This window comes from Thermobia domestica, chromosome 9 (assembly GCF_964235325.1).
Source record: "Thermobia domestica chromosome 9, izTheDome1.hap1.1, whole genome shotgun sequence".
NCBI classification, from domain to species: domain Eukaryota; kingdom Metazoa; phylum Arthropoda; class Insecta; order Zygentoma; family Lepismatidae; genus Thermobia; species Thermobia domestica.
Window position 1 is genome coordinate 68340430 of NC_137462.1, and position 25034 is coordinate 68365463.

General features: G+C 36.4%; 2 protein-coding genes across 7 annotated transcripts in view; one reads left to right on the forward strand and one right to left on the reverse strand.

Moving 5' to 3' along the window:
* The first annotated feature begins 8204 nt into the window (after positions 1-8204).
* LOC145694717 (uncharacterized) overlaps positions 8205-25034 on the forward strand; it is a 245130-nt gene continuing 228300 nt past the window's right edge. For 5 of the 6 annotated variants that reach the window (XM_081771246.1, XM_081771247.1, XM_081771248.1 and 2 more), the window contains exon 1: positions 8205-8374. The gene's annotated coding sequence lies outside the window, so the exon portion shown is untranslated. The remainder of the gene's footprint in view (positions 8375-25034) is intronic. The other variant, XM_081771254.1, reaches the window with a different exon arrangement.
* On the reverse strand, positions 20893-21354 carry LOC145660865 (histone-lysine N-methyltransferase SETMAR-like). The gene has a single exon (XM_081726292.1). It carries the CDS (start codon positions 21352-21354, stop codon positions 20893-20895), a length of 462 nt encoding a protein of 153 aa, XP_081582418.1.

The window sequence follows — 25034 nt, forward strand, 5'->3', positions numbered from 1 at the left end:
ACACATGCTCTCTGATAGAAAATATGATTTTAAGGCTGGACAGAGTTTAATCATACGTTCTACAGCTGGCAACAAAGAAAATCATCTAGGTTTACTGAAGAAAAGAAGTTTTGAGTATTTGACTTCCACGAAGTTACAAAATTTCGGCCTCGGAAAATATGTGAAAAATAATTCGGCCTAACCCCCGCTGCTCTCTTACGGAGGAAACCTTTCCTTTGCTTTGGGGAAAGAAGTGAATGACCTCGGCTGTGTTGTCTATTTGACATTCTGTCGTTTGGTCCAAGGATGTTATAATATAGAGGATCTGCCCATACGTATCTTCATCATATGAACTCAATGAAGCCGAAAAACAATCGACCATCGTCTGAGCCAGCACGTCTGATTGGCTACTCTCGTTTCCGCCATGATTCTTGGCTCGAAACATTGCGACCTTAGTGGCGCGGAGTGGGCAGACTAGGTGTGGCGAAGCTATGACGTATGGCTTCACGATTTTCTTGTATGTGCAGATCCTATATTTTATAACATCCTTGGTTTGGTCTTGACGAATAAGGATCGTAGGCTACTTAGAATAGCTAACAAGACAGTGCACAGCGAAGGTCATGAAATAATTCGGAATGTCATCGATTTATGTGACGGGGAAAGGGAAGTCAATTCCTATATACTACCTCGGGACAATGCTATGATAAGACAAGAGGAAATGCTGAATAAATCTGAATGATTTATTAAGAACATAAGAAGAGAGGCACGAGCACTCAAAGAGGGAAAGAAATCATCAACACCAGGTAAGAGAAAACAAAGAAAACTTATTGAAGTTGATATGGATATATGTAATTATATTTCGTAGAATTTTACATAAATATTAAGTAAACAGTTCCTATAGTACGCAAAATACTTTTCTGTGCCAAAATGTCAATAGGGTTGTGTTGAAACGTTAAGAAAATTCTTCTGGAAATGGGATTTAAATATAAGAAGTGTAAAGATAAGCGGTACAAACTTATGGAAAGGTTTGATGTAGCATGGCAAACATGTTTCTTCAGAAATATTTTTAAAAAACAGGGAACAAGGGAAAATATTTTGTATATAGATGAAACGTAAATTCATCCAAGTTGCAAAGTTAAAAAATGTTGGCAAAGTGTAGACGAAGATGATAGTATTTCTGGACCACGACTAAAGGTTCATGGTGGAGGTAGATTAGGATTTGTTCAAAATGTACTACTTATATTCAAATTACAATCTAAAACAGGTGATTACTATGACGATATGAATGTAACAAATTTTGAAAAGTGTTTGCAGGTTAAATTAATACTAAGGCTGCCGAATAAGAGGTGTAATTGTGCTGTACAACGCATCTTATAATGCTCATTAGATAAACAAACCACCATCGACCAGCGCGAAGAAATTAGATATTGAAAATTGGCTTCGTTTAAATAATATTCCCTTCCAGGAATGTATGACGAAAGTGGAACTCGTTGAAGTTCTTAGGAAAAATAAGCCAAATCCAAAATACTACTCCCATAGAAAAAAACGGTCACATTCCCATTCAATTGCCGCCATATTGTGCGTTTTATTCATGTATCGCTAGCAGGATGTAATATCAAATGAAAAAAATCGAAAGACTGGTCATTAATTATGGGGTTGACAGTGACGACGACGATAAAAGTCTTTCCAGCAAAGACGGTTACGAAATTGTGAGCAGCAGTGACGACGACAAGTACGTACAACGTATCAGCTGTGAAACTATTGACTTAAAAAGTTCATTCTGATTTTTTATTAAGCTCTTTTGATAGCCAAGCTGACAATTGCATTGGTTTGCATTTTAAATATATATGAGAATACTTCTGGAATTTGTTTGTTGCTACGAAAACTCGTCGATTACTCTACGGAGCTGAATTTCATTCAGAATATTAAAATTGAATTTTTATTAAGTGTATAGTGTCTTTATCAAAAGCTATTACGGAAATATTGTAAAATCCAAGGGAAGGTGGAAATAAAGATTAAGTAGTGCATGTGTTCCTACAACGTTAAACGATTTCGTGTGTGTGTGTGTACGTATGTATGTGTCTGAATATTATTATATACCTAAGTATATCCACGTTGTTTACTTTTAAAATCATTCTAAAAATTCATGGTACTCCATGCGCGCCGACTACGTTGGTGCTCCGAGACTCCAGCACCCACACAAATAATATTGTGAGTGCGGAGCATCCACAAGACTTTTAGTTTGATAGAAACAAAATAAAATAAATATTTCTCACTTCCCACTATCAAATAATAATAATAAGCAATTAAAACATTGAGATGGAAGATTTCTAACTTGTAAAACATAATTGTTTGTTTCAAATATGTTTGTGCAAACTTAACCAAGCAACACACTTTCCCTTCCTTGCCTGTCTCTGGTCTGTTCAAAGGCAGTCCCTATAATAAAAAAATGAACTATATTGTGAATAGAATCGAGCATATACCCCTTCATGATAGTTCATAAAATATTTTAACGAAAAAAGAATCAATAAAAAATATCGAGACTCCCCTGAAAACATATAACACGTCCCACCATTGATATGCACCCACTTAAATTTTGGAAAGTCGGGGCCGTTAAGTACACCTCCAAACAGATCCGCAAGAAACAGGTTCGATCCCATGCCATGTGAGATCGTGTAGTATGACATCGTGTTTGTGGGCTTTCTTCGTCTTCTCATGCTCCCTTCAAGTTTCTCATTTCACCAATTATTACATCTGCACTCATTTTGAGCAATCACGGAACTCCCTTCACTCCCCATACCAAAAACGTGAGATATAAAAGTAAAAGATTTAAGGTTGTAATACAGTATTTACAATACTTAAACAAATACGTATGTGCTCAATTTACGTAACTAAATATTCATTTTCTCTGAAATTTCCCGTTACTAAGTGCTTGGCGTTCTCGCATGTCCTGCGGAAAAGTTAAGTCCGATCCTCTGTTGGAAACATATGGTTCGGATCCTACGTTAAATTTTAGACCTAGAGAGAAAGCTCCGTCTTAAATAGCGTAGCACTAAGATCAAAATAGCTTATTTCTTTGTTCTTAGCAAAGATCATTTGCAAATATTAGGTCGATCTGTAAATATCAAACGTGGTTGAATAATGAAGGTAATTTATATTCTTTTCATTTATAAAGAGACAACTTTTTTTTTCAAAAGAATTATACCAAAACTTGATATAAAATGTTTGAATGTGGCAACCCTGTCTGCATCCAACTATTGAAGGATCTCGGTCACAGCAATTTGTCCCTTCTTTTTCGAGGGAGGTACGGGAAAACACACGTCCTTATAAAATCCTTGTTTTACGTCCCACGTTTTTGCCGGTTAGGCTAAAGGAGACGCTGATGATGAGAAATGAATGAAAATGGTGGAATGAAGAAAGTGGCAGGAAACGGGGGAACCCCGAGAAAACCCACGAGCACGGTGTTAAAAAACACACATCGACAGCAGCGCCAGCAAGGGAACACTTGAAATAGAAAGCTTCTAGTATCTTCTTGATAGAAGAGGTTATTTAATTTCCTTTTTCTTATTAGCCAAGTAAGATGTATATAATTGTATATCGAATACTCTCTTACTGATTATTTATGGGGGAAATCCATCATATTGACAAAATGTAATTAACAACTTAATTGTATCTAGATCATTTGTCGTTAATATTAAATTTACTGCGTAAGGACCATAAGCAATTTTTTTGCAAGGTAGTTCATAGGTTTATCCTCTCATATTTAGGAGTATATATTGAAACGTTAAATGGTCAGTAGTTCAATTTGACGTGCTCTTGTATTACACAAATACTCATTTATTATTATTATTATTATTATTATTATTATTATTAAATAATAATAATAATAATAATAATAATAATAATAATAATAATAATAATAATAATAATAATAATAACTTCATAAGTACAAACGGGCTATTTACAAAGGACTAGAATTGTACTTTCCACACGGTGAAAAGTGAAGTTTTTCCAATAAACTACTTATTTATCCTAGAAAATATAAATTCTTTCAATTCAGTTGCTAGTCGATTCGTTCCCGTCAACCAAAATGCGAAATCCTGTTTTCATAGTGAAGTCAAGTGAGTCGAAAATGATGAATGGACCACAAATCGACTAAGTAAAAATATCTTCATATCATACTCGTGAGATATTAACCTAAAGATTGCACTTCATTTCACTGCTATGAACCAGTGTTTTTATCAGGTTTCTTTCAGATGCACTTACAGAAGCTCTAGTTGGCCAATTGTCCGCTCTTCCAGTCTATAAATTACATATATTGTAAACATAATTCCAATTAGGTTTTATCCTCGTGCAGGGTACGTGCTTAAGTAAAAGGTGTATTATTGCAGCCTTCAATCGCGCTTTTGTTTTAGCAAATCGGACTATACTTTCTGAAAGAAAGCCTGGTTATAATTTCAAAATCATTTTTCATTATTTACATCCTGTGCACTAATAGAACTTACTAATAAGTAGAACATGATTTTTTTTCACGAACAAAATACGATACTGGTAAACTACTATATATAAATTATTTTATTATGAAACTAGGGAACCGAACTAGGTGAACGCCAGCAGAGGTGAGCGCTCTACCTTTGAGCCACACTGCCCTTTTCTTCCTCTCTCACGTAAATTGAGAAACAATTATTCCTTTTGTTTCTGTAGTTCATAAAATAAGTAAAACAAAAACAGATGCAACTTGTTCATGATACTTTATTTCGTGAAGGCACCTGAAATGGGAATATGGCATAATGAAGACTATTAGGAGTACATATCACGGGTTCAATGTCGTTTTATATGGTTTACCTCAATATCATGTGGGTGATTACACGACATGTTTCCGAAGTTTTTGTAGAATTAGCCTGTACTTTAACATGCTATTGTTTCTCACATATTTAGTAGTATTTGACAATAAATTGAAAACAAAGACATAAACAGAGTGTAGCTGGCACCCAGGTACAAGTGTAGATCTTAAATAACGAAATAATTATTCGATCTATGGAGTGGATTCGTGTCCTCAAATTATGGTGGCCATTCAGGGCCTAAAATTCAACGAAATCACAGCTCCACACTGGTAAAAATTTTGTATAGTATAGAAAAACTAGTTTAGTCAGCATTTGTTTAGACATATAATCAGTGTTCTGTCCAGTACATCATGTTTACCTGCGACCCCCCAAAAAATATTATTATTATTATTATTATTATTTAGGAAAATTTTGGCATCCAGAGCAAACAAAATTAAAGGCACATTAGGATACATATTTAATTGTATTGTATTAAACCATAAAATACAGGAAACAAACCGGTAAGAAAAATAGTCACATTGGAAGAAAAAAGTCACTTTTTCTTACATAAGAATTTCACTGTCATTTTTCCGTAATCATCACGCTGTCTCAGTCTGTTTACTGCCGAGACAAATACACCGTTATACCAGGGCTGTTCCTTTCACTTCCTACCAACTTCAAAACGCCTTTACTTTCTGGCCAGCAGGGGTTGGGCTAAAATCTTGCAACGGACCCATATTTATATTAACGTGAAGGAAATTTTCACAGTAGTGGGAGCTAAAGACAGTCTGTTATATGTTTTCAATATGTTGTAGTTACTTACAAGTCTTTCAACATCGGAAGAAGATGGTTTCAAAGCAACAACTCGGGCTAGACTTGTTGACAGAGCGTGAAATGTCTGATTTCTACAGATTTTCATGAGAAGGCTTTTAGCGTCCAGACTTTTCAACATACTACACGATGATGCCTCTCTATATTGCATTGCGAACTGCAAAAGATCTGTATCAGGACAAATAACTTTGTGGCATTCTCTTAGGGCATCATCAGTTACATCCTCGTGCAAAACACGCAAAGGCTCCAAAGCAACAATACTGTCTTCATGCAGCAAACGCTTACTAACAAAGTTAATTATGGAATCCAGGACTTCGTAGCCTACTACAGTAAAATCTCTTTTCTCACTGACATATTTGTTATGGGATTTATTGCGACGTGTGTTATGATGAAGTTGAATACCATGTAATGAGTACTGTATTTCTCCGTTGACGTTCTCTTGCACACGTTCGTTTAAAAACGTTTTTTCCCACCCGCCTAACAGAGGTTTCTCTTCCATACTCTCCAATTGTGCTATAGTTCTATTTTTATTTGTTATTATGTCCAAAAGAAACATTTCATCACTCTCAAACTTCTGCTGGCAGTTCTTGAAAACATATAGAGCGTCTGTCACAAGACACAGAAGATGAAGGCGATCTACTTCTATCCATTTACGCAGATGACCATTGGCTTCATTACATACATGGCTTTCCGTTTACAAGTAAAGGCAGCTTGGATAGCCATTTTTTAGGAGAGTAGTGAGCATACTGAATGAAAATTTTGTCCACCTGACGTCAAAATATTCTGGGTAGTGCAAAACTTCTAAGTTATTTTCTGAAGCTACCATCGTTAAACCTTTCGTTCGCTGCCCTGAAGAGTGATAGAAAACACACAGTCCAGATGCTGCTTATATGAGAGATGAAACTTCTTGGACATTCTTGGTGACATCTTTCCATGCTAAATTAATGCGATGGGCAGCATACCAAATTTTCAACAGAGGCAACGTTTCACCTGAAGCAACTCTTCCATCAGTTAACACTTTCCACATTCCTTTGTGTTCTCCTGTATTCATGTTTCCATTATTAGTAACTATCGAAGTCACTCTGGGAAACATTACTCTTTCTACTGATTTTCGTAACGCTGTGCTTCGGCTAAATTTTTGGCGGTTATTGATGGATGTTATCTTTGGTAGTACATATTTCTATAACGGGTTCAAAGGATCGTGTAATTTTTATCTACAAAACAACACATTTCATTATATCGGAAAAATGTAATGTCCTATTGAAACAACAGATAAACGTGCAGTTAGTTGCATATTTTAAAACTATATGAATGCAACCGAAAACGTTTGAAAACTAATATAGTTAAAAAGTTCCTTCACCTCAAAATTTGCAATGGTTTTCCCTGCCATCTAGGAGACACCTATACGTACTAACTCTGGCTTAATGTCTTATACTGGCAGTTATATGGAATTGAGTAACCCCCCATTGCATAATGAATGTATTGAATCAGTAAGACTTAGTTTGACACACTAAACGCTTTGAAATGTATAATCCGAGAAAAGTAAGGTACTCACATTAATACCACTCCACACTTTAAGAATTACAGTTCCACACTCCTTTCCTACAGTTCCACAAAGTGTGGAGTACTCCACTCAATTTTAGGCCCTGTGGCCATTCCCTATTAGTCAACGTAAAATTTTGTGTACCGCAACAGAAATACTGGAATAAGCAATTGTAAGTGCTATACCGATTTATCACAAACGAAAATGGGTGCTGGGGTAGTTTTGGCGCCCCACATTTTGGAAGATCTACAGGTAAAATTCAATACTTTGCATGAAAACACATGTTTATAAAGAACAAATTTCTGCAAGCGAAAGAATTAAATACAAAGTAATACATGTATTTTATGTTTACAAGTGTAGGGTTATTAATGTAAAATCGTTGCAAGTGTTTAACGACGGATAAAATGAATATATCCGGAGTGTATATGAAAAATGACTGTATTTGGTGCTACTTTCCGCCAACAATATTTTTTCTCCACAGTGTGCAGAACCTGTACCTTATGTTTACAAGCCTTACTAGTATGAAACCATGACAAGTGCTATTGAAGTTCGTATAATTGCATAAAGCAATTTCTTTTCATTACTCGCTGACGCCATTGTTCCCCTCGAACGCAGTCCTGGATTGGTAAGATAGCATTTGTGATTTTAGTGGTCTCCTAGCACACGTTGGTTGGTGATTTTGTATTGTAGTTGTTATGCCACATATTCAGAAGCCGTATTTATATGCGAATTGCGAATTGTAAATTTCCAACAAATACTTGGGCTCCTTGAATTTTGTCTATGTTAACAGAGAAATTCTCATATCGACCAGCGGAAACCTTTTATGGGACATTAAAGAAGGAGATTAGTGAAAGCATTGTTGTTTTTCCTACAATTCTTTCTAGTATTGTGCCAGGAGTAAACCAGTACGCCAAAATACATCTTTTGCGTTGCGTTGATGCAAACTCGAACGGCTATTAACCCTTAAAGTTTCGAAACAGAAACATTCCAACTCTGAGCAGAAGGTATAGTAAGCTGATTAAACAGTGAGTAATAATTAGTCGTGAGAGAAGCAAGATTCGAACAACTAATGTCGATGCACAGTGATTAATTATGTTAGTGTTGTTATAATAAAGGTGTTATTTTTCTGTATATTAATTAATGCCGTGCAATAAACTTTCGTGGATATATTATGCTGTAACCTGGACTTGAATCGTTGGTAAGTTTTGTTGTTTTTCCATACGAACATGTAAACAAAAAATCTGTTCCAATTTAATATGCAACTTTTATTAGACAAATTCTGTCAGAGAAATGAATAGGTCTAGTTAAAATAACAAATGTCTTTATATTTTATCATTGGTGACACTGTAACGCTAGTCTTATCGCAAGATGTATCAAATTTAGTAACGTCGATATGGTTTAGCCGAGTCCGTCGGTCAAATTTCTCTCATCTTTTTTTATAGGACATACCTACGCACTTGTTTAGCTACTCACAAGTTATCTCATTAGTAACCTCGTGCAAATTAAGAATATGGTGGCCGCTTTATGAAATTATTTTACATCAGTTAGCTTATTTTAAATAATGCCTGGCCTTTGTGTCACATACTAGGTCCAGTATTTGTAGGCTAACGAACATGAATTTTTTGTCATTTATAAGAAAATTCATTGTCATTACCTTAGAAAATGTTTGCTAAAAATTCGTCGGTGCACATTTACTTTAAGAGAACTTTACTGTTTTGCGTGTAAATACTGCCATATACCATAAAAAACTAGTTGTAATAAGAAACCAATATGAAATAGGTGTCAACTAAACAGCAGGAATGCTATCTAACCGAGTCAGGTTATGAGCGCAGTAGGGAGGCAGAACGTTAGCGTGGAGGTGCGTCAGTAGGAAGCAGGAGCTTCAGCGATGGTGGGTATGTGCTTAAACTAGGATATAGCAAAAAAAAAAAAAAAGTTAAGTACATTCTCTGTTGAGAACTTGGTATCCTCGAATAAAATACCTTTCACTGTCAGTTTTTGCCAATAAGTTTCACATCAACACGATGTTCACATTTGAAAATGCAACTGTTCCTCCATTTCTTTATTTTCAATGCCCTCCTATATTTGCCACACTTTCTACTCAATTTCAATAATTCATGCCACTCCACTTATCGTAATTACTCTTTTCCTCTTTTTCTTTACCAACTTAGGTTGTTACAAAACCCATAATCGAAATATGACATCCGTCACATGCAACTACCGTCGTTAAATGCTGGAAATTAATTTTCTCATTACACCATAATGCCTGACGTCAGTATACTTCCACTCAATCTAGTACCAACACCACGCAGCTTCTAACACTTGTAAATACTGCGTTACACTCTTTGGTTACCATGATTTTCATTAAAATAACCACTTTTTCTTTCCTGTAAATTTTACGTATTTTTCAAATTTCTTTAACCACTTTCAGGCATTTAGCCCTAATGCGTTAATATATTTTGACGTGTTATTTTTCTTAGTTCATGTATAAACAGCTGCATACAGATTGATAATATGCCTGCAATAAGGCATTAAATGAAAACTATTATAAATTCGCAAAATGTATTAAATAGGGTACCGTAGGTTAGGTTAGGGTTTGTTATTGCATTTACAAATATCTTAATGTGGGTTCACAGTACTACGAGTTAGTGTAGGTTTGGTTTCATACAAGTAACGATACACTTGTAAATATAACCTACAACTTTTGTACATTAATCAGACACATTCCATCGACGGAAAATAATATGTAATACAGTTCTCTTTCATATTCATTCACTTATTTCAACCATTGTATAGTACTTATAATGGTTTGAGACTAGTAAATTTACACTTGGTGAGCGGTCCAGTGTTCGATTCCAGGTGGGAACACTCGGTGGAAAAAGTGGAAAAATTTCTTCAGGCCGGATATCCTGAGTAAAGTTTTCTAGGGTTTTTATCATTTACACCAGGCAAATGCCAGGATTGTACCTAACATACAGGTCCCAGGCCGCTTCCTTCGTAATTCCCAATCGTTTCTTGCTTCCCTACCTCAGATAGTGTGATCGCCGAGGGACGTCACCCTCATACGTGACGGGCTAGTATGGCCATAGGTGCCGAAAGCTCAGAAATCTTAATTGCTAATCCTAATCTACACTTGTAAACATAGCTAAAATAATAATATCGCCTACATTCCTAATTATGTTCCTTAAATAAAATGCTGCCTCTCTGAATCAATACATTTTACCTATCGATACATAGATTAAAAAAAAAAAAAAAAAAAAATAGCCCCATATTCATAATCAATACCTTTCTATATCTTCTTCTTCTTCAAAACTTTTTCTCCAGTTCAGTGAAATCAGCTTTCCGGATTGTTGTCTTAACACAATCTCCCCACTTCTTTGGCCGATCTCAGGGTCGTTTCCCACTCACTTCTATAGCATCTGCTCGGTGAGCTACGTATTCCAAGGGTCTTTTTCTTCTTACATGCCCAAACCTACTTTCTTGCAGTTATTCTACTGCCAGTCTCACCTTTACTGTTCTCCGAATCGCTTCATTCTTAATTTTGTCCTGTATCACTCCATTACATCCATCGTAACATCTTCATCTCTGCAACATGCAACTTCCTGTTCATCTCTCTTCTTCGTCGTTTAACATTCAGCTCCGTACAGTAAGACAAGGCTCACTACTGTTTTGTAAACTTTTCGTTTAAGGCGTATTTATTGGTACGCTACGGTCACACAATACTTCTGCCATTTCTCCCATTTTGCTGGACCGTTCTGCTGTTTACATATTCTATTCGTGGATTTTCCTGCAGTATTGATCCCAAGTACTTGAATTTCCTCGTCATTACCACCTCTTCTTCGTCCAGTCTTATTCTTGTATTCTTGATTACATTTTCCCTTAGGATAATGTACGTATTCTGTCTTGGTTTTACTAATTCTAAAACCTTCGCTCTCCAGTGCTCCTTTCCGGGTGTCTAATTTCTCTTGCAGTGCTGCCTTGGTCTCACTCACCAGTATGATGCCTCCGCAAATAGCATATTCCAAGGTACTAACTCTGGGATATCCTCTGTAAGTTCGTCCATCACAATTGCAAAAAGGTATTGTCTATGACTAGATCCCTGATGAAGTTCCACTTTACCTGCGTTTTTGACTTCTGTCCTAAATCTAGCGTACATATCTTGAATTATACAAATGTTTGTGTTCGAAACACACTTCTTAAGTGCCCACCAATCAACTCTATCATACACTTTCTTTATGGTCCTATGAAAACCATATGAAGGTTCTTTTAATATTTTCTGTACTTTTCCATTAGCAACCTAAGTGCAAATATTGCATCCATTGTCGATCGCCCTGGCATGAATCCAAATTGGTTTTCTGTAATTTAAGTCTCTTCTCTCAGTCTTGCTTCTATCACTTTTCTTTCCCAAAGCTTCATTGCATGGGTCGTAAGTTTTATTCCTCTCTAGTTGCCACATTCTTGCATATCTCTTTTGTTGTTAAAAAAGCAGTACAGCGTAGCTGCTTCTCCATTCCTTTGGCACATTTTCCGTTTTCAATATCCTGTTAAAAAGTTGAGTAAACTACTACATTCTTTGTTTACCTAAATTTTGTGGGGCCTCGATAGATTATCCGGTTCTGCAGCTTTATCACTTTTCATCTTTTTTTCATGGCATTTTCTGCCTCTACGGTAGTCACAGGCCGAACCAGTCCCTGAGTCGTGGGTAGATTTTCGCAACCCCCCCTTTTTTTTAAAAAAAAAAAAATCATTTTATTGAGAAGTTTCTGGAAGTACTCTTTCCAACTCTTCTTTATCTTCTCACTTTTCAGAACCTCGTTATTTTCGTTCTTGAGAAGAAGCCAAAAAAACTATTACTAAGTGTTAGAACGGTGCTGCCCCAATCTCTGTAAGACCATGCATTTGTAAAATTTACGGAAGAAATATCTAATGTTATTCCAAGAGAGGAATCATAAGTAATCAAAATACGTGGGAATCGCATCTGACATGCCTAATAATTTTCTAAAATGTAATCCAAAATGTATGCTTTTAACCACGTAATACCCGACAGGAAAGTCAGGGTGAACTGATTTTTTATGTCAGTGCAGTGCGTTAAGTCATGATCTGTGATGGTGCAGCCTACCAGCTTCGCCCTGCACTGACTTTCAAATGCACTTCTTGCTTGTAACTTACGTCTAGCACAGGTTCATTTTTTTAAAAATTTTATTTATTTTTTTACTATCGTTTCTATGAAATATGTCCGTACGCTACATTCATATCCATTACTGTAAGTTCATCTAAGGTGAAACTGTGCCGCGGAAAGCAACTCCTCCCATAAAAAATGATGAGATACTGTAGTGGATTTCTTGAAGAAAGAATTAACTATGGTCCCATAAACTGGGAGTACACCACCAGAACGTCTATTTTTACCTGTTAATATTTTTAATAAAATAGGGAGACTCAATCCAGTCTGAGGTTTAATATTAATTTTGTATCGTATGGTTCTCTCGCTTAAGGTTACAAAGATTGCTTGGTACGAAAAAGAAAAGTACTTTTTAAATAAGGATTTTCTACCCGAAAAATAGACTAACTCATTCGGAAGTTATCCTGAATTTTCCCGCTAATATGTTTAACTCACTACAATAGTTTGCAGAGAACGGAAACATGTAAGATCAACACAAAGTGGTACAGGTTCTGCATCGGCATACAAATCGATATTTCGGGAGGTAAAATCTGTTACTTCACAGGGAAAAACTAAGGTGTAAGCAACGTATTTATGCAGTCAGTATATCTATATCTAGAGTAATAAAATAAATATAACATAAACGTAAAATGTTGTGCATACTATATAGGACATCATATTCACACTTTTCGGAGGTTTAAGGTTTACTGACTGAAGTAACGCCCACCTCTGCGCTTCCCTACAATCATACCTAGCAAAATAGAAATCTGCTGATAGAATAACACTTTTCAATGAAGCGAGAGATGAGTTTTGTCAAAAAGCACTATGCATGTAGGCATAATCTCAATCTGGATAAACAGAATAATGTAATGTTCCATACATTTCGCTCTTTGTTCTCTTCTTTAAATAGTGAGATCAACTAACAAAACACATCTGTCTGGACCAGGACCGGATTAACCCTTTTGGAGGCTTGGGGCTATTAAAAATATGTGGCTCTGCTGACTTCGCTTAACATATTTTTGCGAAAGTACAGAAGGAAAGTTAAGGGAATATCTGTCACATTTTTGGTCATATTTTTATCTTATGAGGATGATTGTATCTTGTATGATTCTTTTTAGACAGCCAGTTGAGATCTTGATCAGAGTGGTGATCCCCGTCCGTCTTAAGGCCCGGGGCTACAGTCCCCAAGCCCTTTCCTTAATCTGGCCCTGGTCTGGACGTTAAATGTTATTAGTCTTAATGATGAAAAGCATAAGTAAGAATTAGGAGCATGGAGTGTTCTTTTCCTTGTTTCTTTCTCTCATAATGTTTTTAGAGAATACTTAATTTATATGATGCATTTTAAATTGTTTTAGATACCAATGAAATGAGTTTATGTTTTACGTTCACTAAGTTGCAACTGGTGCCTTCCATTTCAACTCAGGCAAAAAAATATAAAATTGTACCATTACCATCTCAGATATTGTTGAAACTTTCTTTTATAGCAACTCGACATGTTTTTAAGAGATCCATATTTTTTTGTTTTGTCGAAAAAAATTTTCCCGCCAAGTAATGGGCCATCAAAGACGGGGAGTACAATTTATGAATGGTAGAAGACATGGAAAATGGTCAACTTCGGAGCCTCACCATTCGGTTATGGAGACAGGTAGAGTCATAATTCTTGTTGTGGTATGTACATAGGGATATAAATTAACTATATTTTATTATAGTTTGGTTTGCGCATGCGTATCTTTTTGTACATAAATTAACAAATGAACGTCAATTTATCTGAAAAGTCTAAGTTTGCGAATTTTTTTCAAGCACTTCCGGTTCGAATTTTAAAATTGTGTTTTCGCGGTTGGTAAGACCTGGTTACCCGCTCTCCGAAAAATATTTTGTATCGCTTCTGTGTGCAACCGTTTTGTCGCAAAAAATTCGAGAAATTGTAAAATTTTCAAAAATCGCCATTTTTGGGCGCCATTTTCTCGAAAACACCATTCTTTAAAATTCTGAAAGTTTGTCAGATGGTTCAACTTTACATGAATAATACACACACCAAATACCATTCTCGACCAATGCTTCATGAATTAACTGCAGCCTTTTGAAGTTAGCGAAGTTTCGTGAACTTTGATGTCACAGTTAGCAACACTGGGAACAATAAAAGTGCAATGATTTGATGATGTTTGTGGTTTACATACATTAAATGAAGAACAAAAGGTTTTCTTGACTGTTTTTTTCATTATTTTGATCAAGAAGGTTCTCTGAAATAGTAAAATGGGCCTCCCCCTACTCCTCCGTTTTCTTAAACCGAAATAATCTGAGGTGGAAATTACGATTACGAAACGCAGAAATTTCAAGTTCACTTACTTAAGAGTCTTCACTACAGCGAACTTAAACTAGCGCTAATTTTAGAGTTTTTCTGTAATATCTTCAAAACAAATTAAAATATTTGAAAAACAGAAACGTAGTGAACTAGACAATGCGATTTTGCATGTTATACCGTTATCACAACTCATCTATCTGCTTTCGATTTGCAACGGTAGATAGATTTAGCATTTTTTGCGGGTTCTGTAAATAGCGGCATACCAAAAGCAGATAGGTGAATTGTGGTAAAGGTATCACATGCAAAATCGTAATGTCTAGATCACTACGTTTCTGCTTTTCGAATATTTTTATTTGTTTTGAAGATATTACAGAAAAACTCTAAAATTAGCGGTAGTTTAAGTTCGCGGTAGTGAAGACCCTTAAAATGGTCTTCGGAAACAAAATTTCACTGATTTTTATTTTTTTTTATTTTTTACATGGACCAATCATTTGCTTGATTGGTGTCTTCTTCGCTAATAGCATGTAACCGCGCACGTGCTCCAATAGGTGTTGGCTCACTCACAATTCGTCCAGGAATGGATCTAGGGGGAAGAAACTTTTTTTTATTTTATATATAAATAAAACCGATCTCAGAGTTTGGAGCTCGTAGCTCTAAGTAGCAGTATTACCCCCCCCCCTTTCCAGAAGTCCGTCCTGGATCCGCCCCTGCGTAGCACATTGTCGATAGTCACAAATACTGAAGGTCCATGTGGAAGCATGAACAGCACTTCAACTTCATGTAATTCATGATTTATTCATAATATTTCTGCTACGCACCACTGGTTATCATACATATAGTATGTAACAAAATTCCTTTTTTGCACATTTCTTAAATCTACACTTTGAATTGCAGAAGTTCGATTTTGGGGGAAGCATGAAGCTAGTTCATGGTGACCCGTTACTGCCATAGAAACTTCGCCATTTTCCGAAAGCCAAAGATGACTTCGCTGAATACGAGTTACCGGTCGCATACTTTCCCTTTTTTTCTTCCGGAAGTCGTCGAATTCAGTTACAGGCAACAAAACGAGAGTAATACCCGGAGTTTGTACTTGCACTCTACTCACGAATTATTCTGCGGCTTTAGTGGGGGCGCGGTGGCTCAGTGGTAAAGCGTTCACCTCCGGTGCTTGGGATTCCTGGTTCGATCCCAGATCGCGCCGTGTGAGCTTTGTGGTGGACAAACACCGTGCTCGTGGGTTTTCTCGGAGTTATCCCGTTTCCTCCCACTTTCTGCATTCCACCATTTCATTCATTTCTCATAATCACCGTCTCCTTTAGCCTAACCGGCATATTCGTGGGACGTAAAACTTAGATTTCATTTTTTTTCTGCGGTTTTAATACTGTGTATCTGTATTTGCCTAAGGTTATGCCGCGTTGCCACATTCTTTACACCTCCCCCCCCCCTCAATACCGTCGCAGAGACCCTTGCATGGCCGGTTTCACTTCAAATTCACTGCTTTATGGGACCTGTCTGCATCTCGAACATCTGAAAGCGATTTTTAAAGTGGGATGCAGCACCATCAGAAATCACTTACACGGTTTGGGAAATTGTAGACACTTATTTTCTCGTATTCAAATCTTTTTCTATAAAATATATTTTCGCTTTTCTTCGAGTATTTTTAGAATCTTGTCTATGGCTATGAGTACATGAGCCGAATCGTGTGTTTTATCGTCGTTTATTACAACAAAACTGTCAGTTGTTTCATATTCTGGTGATAACTCTGAATTTCACTTTGCAGAATAACAGTCCAGTTTTCAGCGAAGTCCACATGAAGTAAAATAGAATTTGTATCATGAAATTTTATACGGTGCTTTTCGGTAGCAATTAATTCTCTTTGGATTTTCTTGATGTAGTCATGAATTACAATTCTTAGTTAAACAAGCAATGTACGATACGAAAACAGCAAGTGGCACAGTTTTTTAACGAGATTATTGTTTTCCCATATGGCATACGTAACACTTTCATTTTCATCAGGATCAATAATTAAAGACTCCACACTTATTCCTTCCACTCCAGAACATTCACCACATTCTTGAAGAAGACAGTTGTCATTTTCTACGGATCATACTACTAAAGGAAATAGGTCACTCATGACAGCTTCAATACAGGCTGCACCTTTGATTTGTAGCAACGCAGTAGGACCTAACTTAAAATTTGCACAATACACACACACGCACATACACACTTCCCTCGCAGGTTGCGGACTGGCCCACTTTAGTCGAATACTGTAAAATTCCGAGTGACCCATTCTTATGTTGGGATTGTTCTGTTTAAAAAGTCAGTAAATTTCTTTGGAACGCGTACGAAAACGTTTCGATTTTTTTAACTTTTTGTTCTTTTTCGATCACTGTAATGACATCGCACTTAATTGAGACTTTGTGTGGAGCATTCCAAATCATCACTGAGGTAATAGTTCAGGCTTTTTGTAGATCATCAGAATTTATTGGATGGCCATTTCAAGTAAACTTAAAATTTGTGTGTTTCGTAATCGTAATTTCCACCTCAGATTATTTCGGTTTAAGAAAACGGAGGAGTAGGGGGAGGCCCATTTTACTATTTCAGAGAGCCTTCTTGATCAAAATAATGAAAAAAACAGTCAAGAAAACCTTTTTTTCTTCTTTTAATGAATGTGAACCACAAACATCATCAAATCATTGCACTTTTATTGTTCCCAGTGTTGCTAACTGTGACATCAAAGTTCACGAAACTTCGCTAACTTCAAAAGGCTGCAGTTAATTCATGAAGCATTGGTCGAGAATGGTATTTGGTGTGTTTATTACTCATGTAAAGTTGAACCATCTGACAAAATTTCAGAATTTTAAAAGGTGGTGTTTTCGAGAAAATGGCGCCCAAAAATGGCGATTTTTGAAAATTTTACAATTTCTCGAATTTTTTGCGACAAAACGGTTGCACACAGAAGCGATACAAAATATTTTTCGGAGAGCGGGTAACCAGGTCTTACCAACCGCGAAAACACAATTTTAAAATTCGAACCGTAAGTGCTCGAAAAAAAATTCGCAAACTTAGACTTTTCAGATAAATTGACGTTCATTTGTTAATTTATGTACAAAAAGATACGCATGCGCAAACCAAACTATAATAAAATATAGTTAATTTATATCCCTATGTACATACCACAACAAGAATTATAACTCTACCTGTCTCCATAGCCGAATGGTGAGGCTCCGAAGTTGACCATTTTCCATGTCTTCTACAATTCATAAATTGTACTCCCCGTCTTTGATGGCCCATTACTTGGCGGGAATTTTTTTTTCGACAAAACAAAAAAATATGGATCTCTTAAAAACATGTCTAGTTGCTATAAAGAAAAAGTTTCAACAGTATCTGAGATGATGATGGTACATGCTCTGCCTGAATTGAAATGGAAGGCACCAACTAAGAACAGACAAAAATCAAAGTCAGAATGGACCCCTGACTGTACAGTATTGTTAGACATCTAGAAATTTGAAGCGCATATCGATTGATGAACATAATGAAGATTAGTACAATTCTGCTCACAAGAACCTAGACTATTTTCTAGAGTCCGAAAAAAATGAGTCTAGATCCTTACGTCTGTCGGATCTGTGTTTATGGGGAAATTTTACTCCATTGTGATAGTAATATACGTAGTGTTATAAAGAACAAAGACCAACTGCACGTTGCCTTCAAGTAAATATATAATTGGAATATAAAATACGGTACAATGATAGCAGATGACAAATATATATGATAAATGAAAGTCAAAACCTAGTAAAATGCTGGGCGATATGGGATGATTCAAGCCTGTAGGGGGACAGGATCACCAGAAGAGTAACATACACAGACGGAACACTTCCAGTTGTGCTTTTGTGGTTTGATGGTTAGCGTCAGGGAACTCGGTGGAGGTGGACACGTGCTTATTTTAGCATTGGTTCCAATCCTGTATATCAAAAATTATTTTTATAAAGTATTTTTGTATTTTATTGAAAAGAAGATTCATGTATCATTTGGATGTAAGAAAGCTATAAATACGTCATAGCTATGTAATATAGGAATTTAAACTTTTTATATATAAAGTCAAATCATAAATCCTTCTCTTTTTATCTAATGTGCATGTGGTTCCGGGTTCGATTTCCGGTGGGAAAGCACCAAAAAATTTCATGAAAATTTACTTTCATTAATCATCTGTCTCCTTTAGCTTAAAAGACACAATTGTGAGACGTTAAACTTTTTTTTCTCTATTCTTGAAAAGAATGCAGTATGGAAAGGTATTAATCAAGAATCAGCTTGCTGAGTATTTCAAACGGATATTTATTATTTCAGTATATAAGAAAATAATGGTCACTTGATTATATTTATGTTATAGTTTATTTTAGGCACTACAAAACTTGCTGAGCAGTAGCATAGTGTTCTTTTTCGTGTTGATTTACTAATAATGGGAAAGAAGATTCGATAGCTCACCATTTATTTCTCTTTATTCTCTAATCGAAGTCAAGGCTTATATAGGTCAGTTAAATTAGAATTTGCTTGTATGATGCTAATGTACATAATAATGGGCATTTTTCTTCATATGATTGCTATAATTGTCTTTCTCATCAATATATTAAAAGTCTCAACTGATCTGGATTGTGCTGTGTGCACTACTTCAAAGAAATGGCGGATGAAGAGTCACCTTTCGATTTTTCACTAATTTCTCAGAAATGATTAATTTAGAAAGAAAATAAACTGAACCAATTTAAAAGAGCAGAAATTTTCCTATTCAATACAGTATTTTTTTTCCACAAGACTCACCATTTGTCAGAAATGATGGTCACTTTCTGGAAAATTATATTTTAAAAATACTTCGAAATTGTTAGTTTTATCAGGATGTTGAAACACTTTTAGGATGAAAGGCCATCATTCAACCCCAAATGGTGTTTTCATTATAAAATATCAATCGAGTCACTATCGATGTGTGGCCTGTCGTTGTCCTGGTGGAACACAATGCCTCTCCTATTGGCCAAAGCTGGCCGCTTCTGGGCGATTGCTGTCTTCAGACGGTCCAATTGTTGACAGTCAGGGTTGGCAAAAACCATGGTTTTTATTGAAAAAAACAAAAAACAAAAAAAAAAAAACAGAAATTAGTTTGTTTCGCCTTGGTGTTATTATGCAACAACAAGGTTATGCTAGAAGGTGTCACATAAGCTTAAAGCGGAATCCAAACCGCTTCTCGGCTTACATCCAAGAGAAATTGTCCATTTGGACACGAAACCGGGACTAATTGGTCACAAATACGATTGCGACTCACTCACGAAGGACTTCTGATAAAAATACGTTGTACGGATCATTACATAGGCCTACTTGTTAATACAATTGCCAAGAGTTATTTCAGAAGGACAAAAAGATAAACAGTTACACAAGTAAATACATTATACAGAATTATATATAAATCGGGAAACTCCCGCCTTAGCCATTGGGAAAATCCTGTTATTACTTTAAATGTATTTGTATGTAAAATTTTAAGGTCAACGTATCATAATCACTACGCTAAAACTGAGGTATTAAATTACAAATTTGGTATGTAGATATCATTCAATAAAATTAAAACCAAGTCAAATTCAAGGTGATGTTGGAAGCTAAGTAGGCAGTTGATAAATTTGGCAATCTATCAATATATTTAAGCAACCTTGGCTTCTTTATAAAACAACAGGCATTCACTCAAGTAGAAATATAAAATTTGGTTTCATTTCGTATGTTTAGGCTTAACATCCTTATGAAATACCAAGGTTATAACGAAGAAAACTTTCGCTTAGAGGGGCACCTCGAATCGCTACTTGGTTTACACTTGAAAGATGGGTTGTGGTTCGACCGAGAATTAAACACGGGACCCCTTGATTAAAGGTTAAAAGTAGATAAATGTAATGCGGATAGTTTGATATGTGGAGACGTCACCATGAAGTTCACACGATTTAAAGCATCTTTCGTTCCTTTTTTTTTTTGGTTTAAACCAGTTTTTTGGAAAAAAACCAGCTGGTTTAAACCACCTTGGTTTAAACCAGCCAACCCTGTTGACAGTACAGTTCCGAGTTAAGGGTTTGGCCGTAGGGGAGCAGCTCATAGTAGATAATTCCCTGCCAATCCCACCAAACACACAGCAAAACCTTCCTGGCCGTCAATCCTGGCTTGAGCACCCTTTGCGGCGGCTCACCGCGCTTCAACCACGACCGTTTTCGCGTGACGTTGTCGTGATCCACTTTTAATCGCCAGTCACCAACCGCTTCAGAAATGGATTGATTTTGTTGCGATTCAGTAGCGATTCGCAGATGGAAATTCGGTCCATGAGGTTCTTTTGCGTTAACTCGTGTGGCACCCATACATCAAGCTTCTTTTTGTATCCAGCCTTATGCAAATGGTTCCACACGGTTTTTTGTGCAATGTTCAGCTTTTGGGCAATCGACACAGTGCTTACATGACGGTCGGACGCGACAATGTCCATGATTTTATTGACATTTTCGACACTTGGCCTTCCAGTGCATGGTGTATCTTTGACGCCAAAATTACCGGAACGGAATCGACGAAACCAAAATTGTGCGTGATTGGCTGATACAGTATCAGGACCATAAACACTATTCACATTTGCAGCCGCCTGGCTTGTGTTTTCGCCTCTATCGAAGAAAAACTGTAAAATATAGCGTATTTTCTCTTTGCTAGTGTCCATTTTGATCCGCGCTCACACAACACTGAGTTAACTCATCACAGCTATCTGAATACTCAGTTTTACAACACGAGGAAAGCATAATTTTCACCAAGCACGGACAGTGCCAAGGAAACCAATGTTTGACCAACAGGTAGCAACACTGTCTATGGACAGTCTCCAATGAACACCAAACACTGCACTTCAATGAGCACAAATGCATTTGAGTGACTGTCGGGCAGTTTTCATTGTTAAAACAAAGAATTGAAAAATGTGTACACTGTACTGTACATTTTCTTCCAATGAGTGTAAAAAGAAAACGTGAAATTGCCACGGAGGAGGTTAAAAAATGTAGGTCGGAGGGTGGATTCGAATAATCGATCTTGGGTTTTTTATCATTTATGTACCTTCCGCATAGTTAACCAGTCGACTGTTTTATAAATGAGTGGTGCACTTCCTTTGCTAGTTCACGTAGAAGGGCGGTAAGTTAACTGTGCAATTTGGGTTTTCCTAAACCTGTTGTTAAAAGTCTACTTCATATAAATGTAAATCCATGTTTAGATACAATTATAGCGATAGTGCAAATATCGTGTTAAAAAGTTAAGTTCGGATGATCGCAAAGTTGGAAATTATTCATGCAAGAGTTTTAAGTTGCAGTATAAAGAAAATATGATAGATACTTCAGTCTTAAGACTATTAACCCTTTTAAAGTATTATTATTATTATTTTAAAGGTAAATTATAGACTTTCAGTCAAGCAGCTACAAGATCATTCCCATTTATCCTAGGATCATGGTTTAGGGCTGGGGGAGGAGGGTTGCAAAAAAAAATATATATATATATATCTTCATCCACCTCACAGCGATGCATCATTTCTCTTGCAGCGTCCTCGTGATTTCTCTTCTGGAAAGATGTGAGCAGTCATGGCACCCACTGTGCTGACACTTCGTGAAGATAAAGCTGGTTGTGAACGATCTTCCAGGCAGACCCATAACTAATACCTCTTGCAGGGGCCGCGGTTGCTCAGTGGTAGAGCGTTCACCTCTGGTGCTTGGGATCCCGGGTTCGATCCCAGCCTCCGCCAAGTGAACTTTGTGGTGGACAAACACCGTGTGCGCGTGGGTTTTCTCGGGGTTCTCCCGTTTCCTCACATTTTCTTCGTCCCACCATTTTATTCATTGCTCATCATCACCGTCCCCTTTAGCCTAACCGGCATAACCGTGGGACGTAAAACTCAAAGATTTCATTTCATTTTTCATACCTATTGCACACATAACACTTTCAATGGTTATCCATTCTGTCTTCCATTATGATCTTAATTTTCTCCGTCAAAGCGTCATCAGTGAAAGATAGTCTTCCAGATCTAGAGGCGGCCGCGGTGGTTATGTGTCTAGTTTGGAATTGCTATTTCTACTTGGATACCATCTCATAGGATGGGCTTTCATCTCCATAGACGACTTTCATCTCTTCGTGGATCTCCGTTGCTGATTTCCCCTTAAGAGCCTGTCTTACTAAAAATAATACAAAATTGACATTTTCCTTTTGCTTGTTTATTCATACGTGAAAGGAGATAATCAACTGCAACTTACCACAATCATAAATAATATTTTTCTACAACAGAAAATATGAACCTCAATAAACATGAACCGTAATAACTGTATGCTAAAACTATTTTGTTTATTACAAACTAAGTAAAACTATTATTTAAAAAGTAGTTCCCAGGAATCCTAAACAACTTGATACGTAATCAAATGCAATTGAGTTCGTTCTTCTAGTCGCTGCCTTAGCTTAGGTTTCAGGGGCTTTGTTATTCTGGTAACACTGTAATTTCTATGGATGGCAACACTGAATATTCTTCAGGTTCATATTTTCTGTTGTAGAATAACACTATCTGTAATTGTGGTAAGTTGCATTTCATTATCTCCTTTCACTTATGAAAAACAATTAAAAGAAAAATGGTAAATTTTTTGTTACTTTTTTTGACGCTCCGTGCCTCAACTTGTCAATCATTGCACCTTCAGTAATTTACCTGCAAAAATAGAAAAAGAAAAGAGAAAGAAAGAAAGAATTATTCTAATGAGTTCTGGTTAACATGCAAGGACATAAATATAAAATGCATGTCCGAGGGAGGGGGGAGGGTTCGTAGTTCGTCACCTTCTAGATGTTTGCATGAACTTTTTGATACCCCCTCGTAGAGCATCTCAAGAAGAACCCCTTAAGTTATCGAGAAGAAACTTGTATTAAAACAATTGAAAACGTGTTCCAGAGTTTTCTAAGGGATTTGGAAGAGATAATTTCTATATTTTGAGATTCAATTTCTCATTCCCTGAATGACTAAAATGAGAAAATAGTCTAATGCTTTAAATTAAATTTTTAAACGTTGTCACTTGGGTTGACCTGGGATTTTATCATGACTTTTTGATTTGAATTGCAAATCTAAGATGGTTTAAATGTTCCGCAAAGAATAATAGCTACTTAGTTTGAAATAAATTTTGAAACAAAAATTATTGCTTGGATGAAGCTGGATTTATATAATTTCATTTCGATTCAAATACTCATTCTAAAGAGAAGAAAGAGATCGAAATATACCTTTCAAATATTTAATAAACCTATTCTTTCCGTACGAAGAACTGGCTTTCAGCTACGTTGGCCTAATTTTTCTTCCTTCTATATCAAGCCTTACATTGTAGTATTTGCGGCGCAAATGCTGCGTGAAGTTATGATTTTCGTCTAATTTACATAACCGCTTTTGGTAGGCGCTATCCTTTCGAGAAAGATTAGCTTAAATGTTACTAGCTTAAATGTTACCCTTTTGACATATTGCAGTTCTAAATTTCCCATATGTGTATATACAGATAGTTATCAACATAATGGAATAACAGTATATTACAACAAGTAATCGTTTAGGTTGAGATTTAAATTATGCATTACTTGGTGTTGGTTGATAATTTTTCTTCTGTTATTCGAATATGAATTTTGAATATTCCAGCAATTATTTTGTGATAAGCGTTCACCGCTGTGTGGGTTCCCTGGTTCGATCTCAGCTCTCGCCAAATGAACTTCGTGGTGGACAAACACCATGTGCGTTGATGTACTCGGGTTCTTTCGCTTTAACCTAGCCAGCATAATTGTAAGACGTAAAACTGAAAGATTTCCTTTCGAACCCGATTCGAATAATTATTCGAATTACAAATTTCGGTATTCGAATAATGAATTATTCCAGTTTTAACGGCATTAGTTAGTAGTATGGGAGGCGATGTTGTACGAATTGGTGTGTGCAATCCAATAGGCTAGACATTGGTAGTGCAAAATTAGATTATTTATTTATTTATTTATTTTTTTTTGATTTTCAAAGAGGACAAATTGTAAGTATGTGGTTAGTTTGAACAAATGTCTCCAAGACTAGCAGTGTGTAAGATGTGCCGAGAGCATCAGTTTCTGAGGTGGTAAGACGATAGAAGACGAATAATGAATAAAAACAAAACCTAGATGGGAGGGATCGCCAAACACTGAAGAACTGTAGAGCTAATGTGGCACAACTGATTGAAGAACTCAATCAGCATCTGAAACGACATGCTTCTACGATTACAGTCAAACGAGAGCTTCATGAACCGAGTTTATGTAGCGGACACTCAAAGATTTTTGCTCCAGACTCCCTACTCTCTACCGTTAAACAAAGAAGCAGCGCTGTGCTTTCAGTTTCAT

Excerpts from the sequence above, each read along its gene's own strand:
- LOC145660865 (XM_081726292.1), bottom strand. The coding sequence starts at position 21,354 with ATGGACACTAGCAAAGAGAAAATACGCTATATTTTACAGTTTTTCTTC.